Source organism: Camellia sinensis, chromosome 4, assembly GCF_055761805.1.
Source record: "Camellia sinensis isolate YWXY chromosome 4, ASM5576180v1, whole genome shotgun sequence".
Taxonomy (NCBI): Eukaryota; Viridiplantae; Streptophyta; class Magnoliopsida; order Ericales; family Theaceae; genus Camellia; species Camellia sinensis.
Window position 1 is genome coordinate 29,959,492 of NC_138964.1, and position 12,829 is coordinate 29,972,320.

Consider the following 12,829-nt stretch of genomic DNA (forward strand, 5'->3'; position numbering starts at 1 on the left):
TACATCATAGAATTCTGAATTTAAGTTTAATAATATTTTGACAACAAAAGATATTACAACCTAAAAAGTTTTATAACAAGCACCTGCTGACATTTGGAAGGGAAAACTATTCATTTTCTTAACACTATGAAACTGATTCATAAGAAATAAATATGACATCTACGAAAAAAGACACAACAAAACATATCTGTCCCAACATGTCAAGCATATTCAAACGGGGATAGACTTTCAACGAATTGATAAGTACAATTATAAGGATATTTCTTAAAATACAATCCGTAAAAGTCAACTTCGGAGAAATCATCACGAAGCACCTTCAATGCCTTGCAGTTGAGATTATAACAAATAATTTTGCCTGCAGTAGCTAACACCAGTCCAAATTCATTTTCATTTACTTCCTTCACAACACATAGCACGTGAAATTTGTAGTCTTTACTGGTGTCATTTATATCAGGGAAGACAGAAATTAAGGGTCTAAGATTGACGCGACACTTCACAATCCAACAGAAGGAGTCACTTTCCATCTGAAGGATTCTGAATCCCATAGCAGAACGCAATCGCATCTGAATAAGAAGCAAATGACCATCACATTCTCCGAAATACCTAGTCTTGGCTAGAGAAAGAATTTTAGGAGCAATAGGATTTGGAATTTGTATCTGCTCGTCTGAACCAACATCAAATCGAACGAGATAGTTATCAGTTAACCAGTGGATTGCTCCATTCCAAAAGACCCCATTGAGATATGTAACAGGTAGTGCATCGACAGTAATACGCTTCCAAGATTTACTCTCCGAAGAGTAGATAGCAAATTGAGGAGAGGGGATGTAATGCAACAAAACAACTTTGTAATGAGGTGATTGCGAAGGATCAAAAGCCAAGCAAGCAGGTGAGGGATTACCACTGTTAATGTAAATTGTGTAAATTACCACACCACCCACTCCACCTACCACCTCCACTACCACCTTCACCTACTACCATCTTCTCCTCTATATATAGGAATTGTAATATACAGATAAAAATCAATTAATACAAATCAATAATAATACATCAGTTATTTTACATGGTATCAGAGCTATAGGTTAAGCTCTTGGTGTTCTTCGCCTTCCGGCGGGCGGCAACCTTGCCTTGACCGTCCGCCGGATCTCAACCAATTAAAACTTCCATCAACTCCAGCAAGAGGCTCACAGAAAATGATCCATACCAACAAACATCGATTGATACGAGCTAGGATATTCTCAGATGACATGATCACCACGGGTATTTCTCTCAAAGTCAATGACTCCTTCTTGAGCAGTTCATATCCAGTCATTCCAGCCATTGAATCCGACGGAGCTCTTCTCTCCATCCAAACCGAGATACTGCAGAGCTCTGCTTCCACTCTCCTCTTCTCCATCCTCTGCATCGGCGTCTTCTCCGTTGCACACTCCGCTCACTCCCACTCTCACGTCGCCGCTCCGGCGCCGGCCGTCGACTGCACCACCCTGGTCCTCAAGATGACCGACTGCCTCTCCTACGTCACCAACGGCAGCACCGTCAAGAAGCCGGAGGGAACTTGCTGCTCCGTCCTCAAAACGGTGCTCACATCTAACGCCGAGACGCAGCCGCGGCCATCCGACGGAGCCCAAGGCTCAGCCGCCGCCTGACGCGGAAGAGGCTTCCCCGCCCTCCGAAATCTACTGAATCCATTGGCTCCGCCGCCTGCAACGAAGAAAGCGAAGACTGATGCTCCGGCGGCTCCGCCACCTAGTGGAGAGCGGAGAGGGAGAGGACGGCCACCAAAGGTCAAGCCCGCGGTGGCTGCTCCGGGAGGATCAGATTCTCATGGCCAGACACTTCAACCCAGTCCGAATCGCCGAGTTAGGAACGGCGGAGATGGCGGAGGCGGCGGCAGAGCGGAAGGCGGAGGGGGTGCCCGAGTTCGAACCTTACTTCAAGAAGTTGGAATAATCTGTGGGAATAATGGAGAAGACTGGTTGGGAATCTGATCTCTACTCCCCTCTCTCTCTCCACTATATCCCCTCACTCTCTGTCTCTCACTTTACTTTCTTTTCTTTTTTTTTTTATTTATTTTTTCCCACAACCCACTCATCACACGCACGGACCTTTACACCCAGCAGATTCCTACACACACACCCATTTGCGGAGGAGGGAGACACGGTTTCTCTCTCTCTCAAGATCCACCCAATATTTTTCTTTTTTATTCTTTCCCACACTTCTGTTCCCACGATGCTCAGATTCTCTCATCTATATTTTTTTTCTTTTTCCTTACACTTTTGTTCCTCACTCCACTTTCTTTTCTTTTTTTTTTATTTATTGCAAAGCAACCGAACCACCAACTGGTTTGCACACCCATCATCTCACTTTTCCATTAGTGGTCGGACTTGACCAAATAAATTTGCATCTCACATTTCCTTTTTATTTTTTTATTCCATTCACATTCACCCATTTCTCTTCAATTTTATTCACATACTTCTCTTTCAATTTATTTTCTTTTTTCACAAAAAAAAAAAAAAAAAAAAAAAAAAAAAAAAAAAAAAAAAAACAACAACAACAACAACAACAACAACAACAACAAAAACAAAAACAATTTACACATTTGCACAACACCCACATTTTATTCATATCAGGGGATCAACCCCGATCACCATTTTACACCAAAAAAAAAAAAAAAAAAAAAAAAAAAAAAAAAAAAAAAAAAAAAACAGAACAACCGCATCCACAGGCAGGATTTTCTTCTCTACTCTGCCGCCGGTCTCTTATTCTTGCCTCCGTCCTGAGCGGCCCTTGACGGTGTTGCCTCCGTGTTTTCCACGCCGCCGAGCACGTTCACTCCCCCATACTCCTCCACTGCAGCATATGGAGGACCTCCAAATCGGAACATCACGGTGGCCTTCCGCTTCAGCTCCTTGTTTTCTGCCCTCAGCACACTTATCTCTGCTCGCGCATCCTTATACATGCGTTGGAGCAGAGCCAGCTGGGAGTTTAATTGCTGCACCTCATTTGTCCTACTCTGCAGCCGGTGCGACAAGTTTGTGACCGCCGTCATGGACTCCACACATGCCTTTAAAGTATACTGATTAGCCTCCACATCCGTTTGCACTGCCATTTTTTGCTCCACCGACTGCATCGGAAAATTCAACGGAGCAAACCCAGTGGTGTTTAGTTGAGGTTCACGGGACACCGCACAAGTTTTCTCTCCTGTGGACTCGTTGAGGTCGGGAAAGAGGGTAAGCAGCCCGCGGGAAGACGAAGCCATTTTTTCTGGGCAACAGAGTGTTATAGAGAGTGTTACAGAGTATCTTCTCAGCAAAACCTTCTCAGCAAAACGAAGAGTTTTTCAGAGGATTTTCGCCAATTGTTTGTCTTCGCCTCTGCCTCAGCTCTGTCTTGGTTAAATAGCCGAGGCAGCCACGCGCATCGCGCGCCTCTTCTCGCCGACAAACTGGCACGCCTTTTGATGGCACGCCTTTTGAGGGTGCGGGCACCCCTTTTGAGGGCACGACTTTTGAGGGCTCGATATCTACATCCATGTATATCTTTTGGGCAGCCTATATACACACTCATACAGTGTCTTCTACACCAGTCAGCTTTATCAATCCCTTTGTTTCAACCTCAAATAGGTTTCTATCTTTACACCTATTTGAGTTTGAGGGGGGGTTATACACAGTATCATGTATAAGTCACTCATGGCGCACTCCCTAAGTCGCCCCCGTGGTGCACCACCACAATCTTCTACAACGGTCCGACATGACCCCATAAACTGTCCCGACATTGATTCCGGTCAGCTTCTACATCGGTCCAACATGACCCCATAAACTGTCTGCTACAACGGTCTGACACAACCACACAGTGTCTGCTACAACGGTCCGACATGACCCCGTAAACTGTCTTCTACATCGGTCCGACATGACCCCGTAAACTGTCCTGCTACATCGGTCCGACATGACCCCGTAAACTGTCTTCTCCAACGGTCCGACATGACCCCGTAAACTGTCTTCAACAACGGTCCGACATGACCCCGTAAACTGTCTGCTCCAACGGTCCGACATGACCCCGTAAACTGTCCTGCTACATCGGTCCGACATGACCCCATAAACTGTCCTGCTACAACGGTCCGACATGACCCCGTAAACTGTCTTCTACATCGGTCTGACACGACCACACAGTGTCTGCTACAACGGTCCGACATGACCCCATAAACTGTCTGCTACATCGGTCTGACACGACCATACCGTGTCTCCTATCCTGTTTTATTTATCAGTTTATTTTTCTGTTTTGTTACTCTTTCCAAACTCAAGTTGGCTAGTGCCTATCCTCCTTGAGTTTGAGGGGGGCTGTTAATGTAAATTGTGTAAATTACCACACCACCCACTCCACCTACCACCTCCACTACCACCTTCACCTACTACCATCTTCTCCTCTATATATAGGAATTGTAATATACAGATAAAAATCAATTAATACAAATCAATAATAATACATCAGTTATTTTACAACCACCATGATCAGGAAGTGGAGTGAATTTCTGGGTGGTGGGATTACAAACAATGTAACATACTCTTTTTCTTTGAGAAACATCGCGATAAATCTCACACAAGAGTAAGCCATTGCAAGAGCTTTTAATCCTGATTGTTGCAGGAGATTCGATGAAGGCGAGTGTGGGGAGGCTTGATTGGCCGACAAGCGAGACAGAGTTAGGCTGTTCATTTGTAGGCCAAGAATGGTGGTAGAATAAGCCAGAGATCGAGAGATTGCGATTTCGGCGAGAGTGGTTGGAAGCAAAGTGAGAATCGGAGATGAGATGGAGCCAATTCCTGGAGACGGATTTGAATCTGATTAGGGATTTGGGAGGAAGACGTAAAAGGATCTCTGAGAGGAGATCAACGTTGCTAGCAATGACTTTTGCTGAGGCCGGTACTGAGGTTTCCGATGAAGTAGAGGTGGTGATCGCCTTTCTTCTTTTGTAGGATATTTTGTTCGCCATTTCTACCTCTGCGCAGAGGTGTGAATAACAGGGGTCTGCAATGGGAAAGAAAGAAAAATGCTTTGAGCTTTAAAACCAGTTCATCATCTATTATTTATTTTGTTATGATGTTTTGGTCTTACTTTATTTATTTATTTATTTTTATTATGTTATTAGTATTTTATTAAAATATTAAAATTAGTGTTTGGAATCATTGGTTGGAAAGAAAATTACGAATAATTATAACAAAAAATAAAATAAAATAGTTAATCTTACAATAAATATCAATTTTTACAATATTGATATTTGTGAATATTTTTTTTTTTTTTAAATTTATCAACTACCAATATATATATATATATATATTATTGTATTTAATGAATTTTTTTATAAAATTTTATACAAATTAATTACTTTATCAGTATGAGTTGGACTTCTGTCATCTCAACTTCAGAGACAGTTTGATTTTGATAAGTCCATTTTAGAACCAAATTCGATAATCTAAATCGTCTACTTTTTTAGATTATTTAAGTAGAATATTTATGAAAAAAATTAAGATGATTGAATATCCGTAATTATATATTTGAATCATATTTATTTTTTAAAAATGGACGATAAATATAATTTTAAAAATAATCATCTAATTTTTATAATACAAATTTGATTCAAATATATAATTACCGATGACCGATCATCTTGATTTTTTACATTAATATTCTACTTAACGAGTCTTAAAAAGTGAACGTTTCAGATCATTAAAATAGGACTCGTAGTGGGCTTCACAAATCCTTCAAGTTCTATCATGTTGAGATATGAATATGAAAGAAGCCTAACTTTTTCAAAATATTATGATTATTGGTTTGGATATAGCTTTTATTTATTTATTATTATTATTATTATTATTATTATTATTATTATTATTATTATTATGAATATGAAAGAAGCCTAGCTTTGTCCACGTCAAATGGTTTTGAGATCTCGAAGCCATCTGAATCCAAGAGAGTGGCTGTTGTTCGCTGATGATGTTGCAGTCCATCCTGTGGGGGTTGAATTTGCCCCTGGCATTGTGGATAGGAACTCGGTTGTCCTTCAGCAATACTTTCTTCTTTCCTCCCTTCTGGGATTTGGCATTCTTGTCTATCTTCATTGATTTGTAGAATGATCCATCTTTGGCTCTTCGAGCTCGTATGATATTTTGCCCCTAGTTCAAAGGCTGCTTTTGATTGAGCTTTGCAAGCTTCTTTTGATGAGATCCGATCTTCTTAATCTGACTTTTCTTGCCCCTAGCTCGTGGGCTGCTTCGAATCTGGCCACACAGGCCTCACATTGTGGTTGACCATTGAACATTCTGAATCCAAGTTCAAGGTTTGAAAGCAAGGGGTCGAGTCTTGAGGCTGTAAGCGATCCTATGCTGCACAATCTCAAGAGTGATTCCACACAGGTTTTCGCAAAACCACGCAAAACAATTTTTTGAAGTTTTTTAAGAAAGCGACTAATCGCTCGTGTGGAAGACAATGTAGAACCAATCTAGATCAAGGCAGGATCTTTCTCAGTACTTACATTAGCAAGCCTGGTTTCATTCATTAAGGGCTTAGCACGCCTCTCTTTCTCTCGATTGATCAAATTTTTGCAAAACCCAAGGAATTCCTTCCTCTTTGTTTTCACCACAGTGTTCAAAAAGTTTTGAAAAAAACTTAGGTCAATGTAATGATTTGAAGGCACAGAAGAGCAAGTGAAATGCACTGTCGTTTCATTCAAGTTTGCTGGCACAACAGGCTCAAAGCAGAAACAAACACAAAAGCATGAAAACCACAGCTGTTTCATTTAGATCTTCTGGTGTAATTGGCTCCACGGTAGAAATAGGCTCAAAAGAAAGCGAAAAGACAAACAAAAAATAAAATAGTGATATCCGAGGTAACGCCCCCAAAATCACTCGACTCCTATGCAACAGGACTGACTCGATACAACAAGACAGACTCAACTGACATAGTACAAAAAAAGACTGACTATATACAAAACAACAAAACTGACTGAATACCCAAGTCAGAAAGTACAAAAACTAACATTCGCAAATGCTCAAAATAGTGCGTGCCATACGGCACATCTAAAGTAAACTGAGTGCCGCCCGCAGGTGGTTCATCCCTTGATTACATCACATTATCCTCCAGGTTCACTGATCCAGTGACAATAGACTTTGCTGAGCTTGGTGGGAGAATGACCTCGTTGTCAATTAGGTCCTGTACTTCGTGGCGAAGACGAAAGCAGTTGTGGGTGCTATGACCAGTTTGTTGAGGGTACGCGCAGTACTGGGTAGCGGCATGACCAGATGGAAGACGACTAGGGAGAGGCCGAGGCTTGAGGGGTTTGAGATGCGCTTTTTCGGCAAGGATTTGAAGAGCCTTGGACAAAGGCATGTAGAGGGCATGGAAGACCCTGTGACCTCGGGGTAGATACTTCGACGTTTGAAGACTTTTACTGGACGCACTAGCAAAGGGGTCGACAGGTGCTGATTTGGTTTTCTGATCTTTCCCGGATACAGAATTAGGGTTAAGAGGAACAGCTCTGGCACAACGGTCTTTCTGCCGATTTTCCAGTTGGCTCGAACTGCCCTCGTTCTAAGTGACAAAAGTGTCATTCACAGTTTTTGTAGCAACTGCGAGCACTTGCTATTTGTTTAGTCCCCCGGCTTTCAAAGCCTCAACAGCCGGCAGAAGTTGTTCATGGGGATCAGTGTCCGCCCCCAACTTGTTCTTACCGCTCGCCTTAGCTTGGTTGAAGGTTTGGGTTGCTATATCAGTGTGAAGTCCTATTGTTGTCGACATGCCATTGCCGGAACTTGGGATGGCTTCGGGTTGACTGAGTTCAATTAGAATTCGCCCCAATAGCGGGGGCTCTTCCGGCATGAAATTTGTGGCATATGATGTGGTCAATGGCGGAGCTGACATTCCGAAGGCTAGATTAGCCACAGACCTCTGAAGATCGCCGATCATTCCCATCAGGTCAAAAGTGGTAGGCTCACGGGTTTGGAATAATTGGAGTTCCCAGATTGGATGTACGGCAGGTGACCCGGGCGGGCGTTGCATTTCAACATCGGTCTCACCCTACATGGCGATTCCTTGGTTTAATGCTGCTGTCATGACCACAATTTCTTCTGAATTTTGCGTCATCACGAGTCTGCTGAACTGAACAGAGGTGATGTGACTGGTGACTAATGAATCAGACGAACCAGTGAGCCTTGATTGGCCTTTCTTTGCCTTGCCTCAGCGAAGGAAAACACCGGCTGCTCTTGAACTGAATCTCTGACTTGACAAAGTCTATTAGCACAAGTCTAATGAACCCCGGGGGATATTGGAGCCTTTTGAAGCTACGGTTCCAAGACTATGCAAAAGAGAAAACCAGCAGGATCTCAGCCTGATTTCACCAAAACAGATATGAGCACAACTGAATGACTGCACTCTTTACTGAATTCTGCCCAAAATTCTGCCTGTAAACTAATACCCTTAGGTAACACTGATTCCCAAATACTGATGCCCTCAGGCCTGATACCCAGACTTGCAAACTGATATACACATCCCTGTAGAGGCACACTCTGACAGCAAATATCATGCAAGTAAGAGCCAAAACACCCCTATGGAGGGGTAGGGTTTTCCTGTCCTATCTTGTCAGGAGCTAGGGTTTTACTACGCACACAGCGGTTTCAAGCAACCTATAATCGGGTAGCAACCTGTCCTAGCTTGGAATAGTCACTATGGATTTCGAATATGTACCAGGTCGAATGGTAAAAAAGGGTGCCTTGATGAAAATTGAGGTTTGTGTTCCCGTCGTGGCAGAGCCCGCAACTAGTCAGCCTTATGGCACGCTTCTCAAAGCATGCCTCCGACAAACCGTTCAGGAATAGCATACGGCAAACATGGTGTCCTAGGCGCACCAATGCAAATGCAATGCAAAGAGACACATAAGTATAATCAAAACAACATATCATGAGTTCGAGTCAAGTTCTCTAACTCCCCAGCAGAGTCGCCAGAAACTGTAGACGCGCCCGGAGAGCTCTCGAGAAAATCTCGTTTTGTTCTCTAGCTACTACAATCCGGACTCAATGTCACAGTTCTGAATCTAATCTCGCAAAGTGCAATGCAAGACCAATAAATCACCAAAGTGTCCAAATTCGGCAAATCGTTTTGGAAAACTGATTTTTAAGAAAGAAATGCCAAACATGGACTGGTTTGCCAGATACAGAGTCGCCACCTAAATATTTTATTTTGGATAATTTAGGAAACCCTGACTTGTGCCTAAGGCCATGTGTCCATCATCACAAAAGTTGCCTGGGCTCGGGAACTTAGGTACGAGAGGGGAAGGTCATGCAATGAGCACCCTCACTCGCCCGATTAAAGATCGGCCTGTACTAAGCATGATATCTTATTTTTGAAAACACATGCGTTCTTATTCCGGCTAATTAGCTAGAATTACTATGTGATGCGCACAACACACAAGTATAGACCAGATTGCCTAATTTGGAACAAAGCATCGCATATCCGTTTGTTTGGAAATGGTTTTGAAATTTGCTACTCGCAAGTAGGCTAAAACACGGATTTCAATGAATCGTTCCAATTCAAGTAATCCAACCTTCACCCACAAGCATTCAGGCAGTTATATCACATAAGCAATTAGCCTCATGGCAAGCATGCTAACATGGCAACATTAACACACATGCAGTATGCTAAAGCATAAACACTCACAGTGTACTCCGAGCCAAAATAGAGAACTAGTTAGAAATCAATGCATGACCCTAGTTTATGTTAAGATGGCTAATGCAACACATGCAAAATGCAACTAGAAATAGGCTCGACTATTCTAAGATGGCATATGAGATACGACAACTCGACACATGTATTTAAGTAGGAATTGAAATACAATGCAGTGAGTATGATGCGCCGAGCCTGGTGCATGCAATACAGATGAATGATGCAAACATGCATAGCATAAGGATGCTAAATTAAATATGCCCCAAAGCTAACCATCGTAAGCGGTTAAGTAAAAGGGAGAAAGGCGTGGGGTTGGAAGACATGCATCACACACACGCATACTTATTACAACAATTGGCCCTCTCGATGGAGGGTCCGAAAGAATAATACAAATCAACTAATTAACTAACTTACAAACCAATTAATTATTACACAACTCTTAACTAATTAAACAAATTAATTAAGCTATGAAAATAGTAAAGAGGCCTCGGGGAGAGGGACAAATGCATGCTCGATCGGCTTCGCTCGGAAATTCGTTGCCATGCCTCATGTTGCCTCTGTTTGCACTGTTTTGCACTTTTGAAAACTGCACAAGTCTCTGTGATGCTCCAAAACCCACTTCATGGTCATGCTGAGAGGCCATCAGCCAAATGGAAAGGCCATCGGCCAAGAGATGAAGGTCATCGACCAAAAATAAGGCTCTCGGCCAGACATTGTTAGTCGATCGGCACTGAATATGGTCGATCGGTCATTTTTTCCTGTAAAATACTCATTTTGCCGCAGCAGAGGACAAACAGAGCATGACAATACATTTACAAGACAATGTTTGCAGCTACACCCCTTATCATGTTTGAGACTCAAAGGAGTGTAGTTCTCGACCCTCGGGCCACCAATCACACATTTCAATGCATGATGGCCAAAGGAGCCAAGTGTGCAATTCAATATCAAATGGAATACACAAAAACACATAAGGGACCTCAACCTCTATCATGCTTGATGAAGAGGCAAGGCAATGCACACACAATGCAATGCAACCTAAGCATGTAAGCAAAGCTAATGCAACATGCAGCAACATGTAACAACATACCAAGCATGCAAAAAGTATGCAACTAGATCATGCAATGCAACTAATGTGCAATAGGCATACTACCTAAACATCTTAAGATACATGGCATGCAACAACATGCAAAATGAAGCAAGCATGCAACAACATGCAAGAAAAGTATGCAACAACATGCAAAGATGAACTTAAACTAAAGTGGACAACTCTTAAACGTGCCCAAATCTGTGGCAAAAAATACTAGGAAATGAGAGACAAAAGCACATACAAACATGCACATGTTATGGCCTATCACCTAGGCATGGGAGGGCAACTTTCAAGAACACTCAAAAGGGGACAAATATGGATATGTGACAAACATGATAAGCTCTGAAATCATGCATGGAAAGGTGCCAAACTAACCAAATAAAGCAAGCAAATTATGCAAGAAGGCTTAAAACTTGAAACTAGCCAAGGGACTCAAACAATGGCCATGAGAATCAAGCCCTAAAGGGCCAAGGGCACTCAAAACAGTCCCAAGGCAGGTCAAGACAAGACCAAAAACATGCTCGAAACTAGCCAACACAAGCTAGAACACAACACCAAAAGCATGAGGCATGCAAGGCCACAAAAGGGTGTTACACTACACCTATCAAAACTAAACATGGCATGAATTATCCAATGAAAAATAGAGTTATGGAATGGTAAAACAAGACCAGAAACCCACTTAGATGGCATCCAAAAGACTTAAGCATGGAGGCATGTACAATGATCCATTCATGAGGCATAAAACATCAACTCTTTAAAGCATTAAAGGAGTGATAGGTGCAAGTGTATGGGCATGAAACATGGACTGAAATATCATAACAAATGATGCAAAATCATTGAAATAAGCCAAGTAAAGCATGCTAGTGACTTGGACACTCAAAGCTAACAAGCTTGAATGCCTTATGGCTATACAAAGCATGGCATATATGATCAAAACAACATGAAATAGAGCTGAAGCATGGTAAAACATGACTAAAAGCTTCTTTGAGTTGAGCTAAAATATGCAAGCATGATGGTCTAAACACAAGATGCATGTTAAGGCAATAGAGAGGATTACATGACAAGTACATGGTGCATGCAAGAAGCCATAAAACCAACCTTAGACAGAGGTAAAACATGGCAAAATAACAACAAATACTTGTTGAAATAGAGCTAAAACAAGCTAAGCAAACATGCTACCAATATAAGCCATTTATACTAGCATACAAGACAACAAGGAGAGGGGATGACCCTCTCCTATTTAGGACTTCAAGACCATCTTTCCACCACTAAAAATTCTTTGGATTTTAGTGGTAGAAAGGTCATGCAAAGACAAGAACAAAGGCCAAAAGGGATGGCTCCAAATAAGGCCTAATAAGGCCTAAGAGGGGGTAGACAACCCCAAACCAAAAAGTGATCTGAAACAAAGATCTAAAGCATCAAAAATTAGAACTTTTATCAGTTAAGAGTTAAGATTAAAACAATAAGCAAGGAGGGCTAAAAGCTTGAGCTAAAATAGGGTATCTAAAGGTTAGTTGCTCACCCTTGAAGAACACCTTCAAGAACACAACTCTAGCAAATTTTCCAAGCTTAAACCAGTTTAAGAACTCTGAAATCAACCTCAAGGGACCTCAGCTCCAAAAGGATGGTATTCTAGTGTGTGTTTGTGTACAATAGTAAGACAAAACAGCACTTTAGAGCACAAAACAAGGTCAAACAAAGGAATATAGATACAAAAGTATATCTATCCCTCAAGACTGAATTTTCTAAACCCCTGAGAAGGGAGGAGGGGCTCCCTTCTTATAGAATTCAATTCCAAAGCTTCTTGGAGAAGCTAAGCCAAGGGGCAAATCCCTCCATACCCGTGTATGGAGGGGGTGAATTGTGAATGCCAGCTGTGACAGCTGGCATAAAATATCTGCAAAAAGCAGATGAATAGGGTTTGACAATAAAATATGACCGATCGATCAACATAAGGGCCGACCGACCAAAAAAAGTGCCGATCGGCCAACACTTTTGGCCGATGGCAAGAAAACAAGGCCGATGGGTTGAGGGGAT

General features: G+C 42.1%; 1 protein-coding gene across 1 annotated transcript; it reads right to left on the bottom strand.

The window, feature by feature from the left end:
* LOC145823664 (F-box protein At5g07610-like) lies at window positions 1-5,057 on the bottom strand. Its single transcript, XM_082923162.1, has 3 exons — window positions 4,501-5,057; window positions 1,360-1,510; window positions 1-900 (listed from the first exon to the last, which is right to left on the bottom strand). The coding sequence occupies exons 1-3, from the start codon at window positions 4,982-4,984 to the stop codon at window positions 201-203; spliced, it is 1,335 nt and encodes a 444-aa protein (XP_082779288.1). The 5' UTR covers window positions 4,985-5,057; the 3' UTR covers window positions 1-200.
* Between the last annotated feature and the right edge of the window lie 7,772 nt (window positions 5,058-12,829).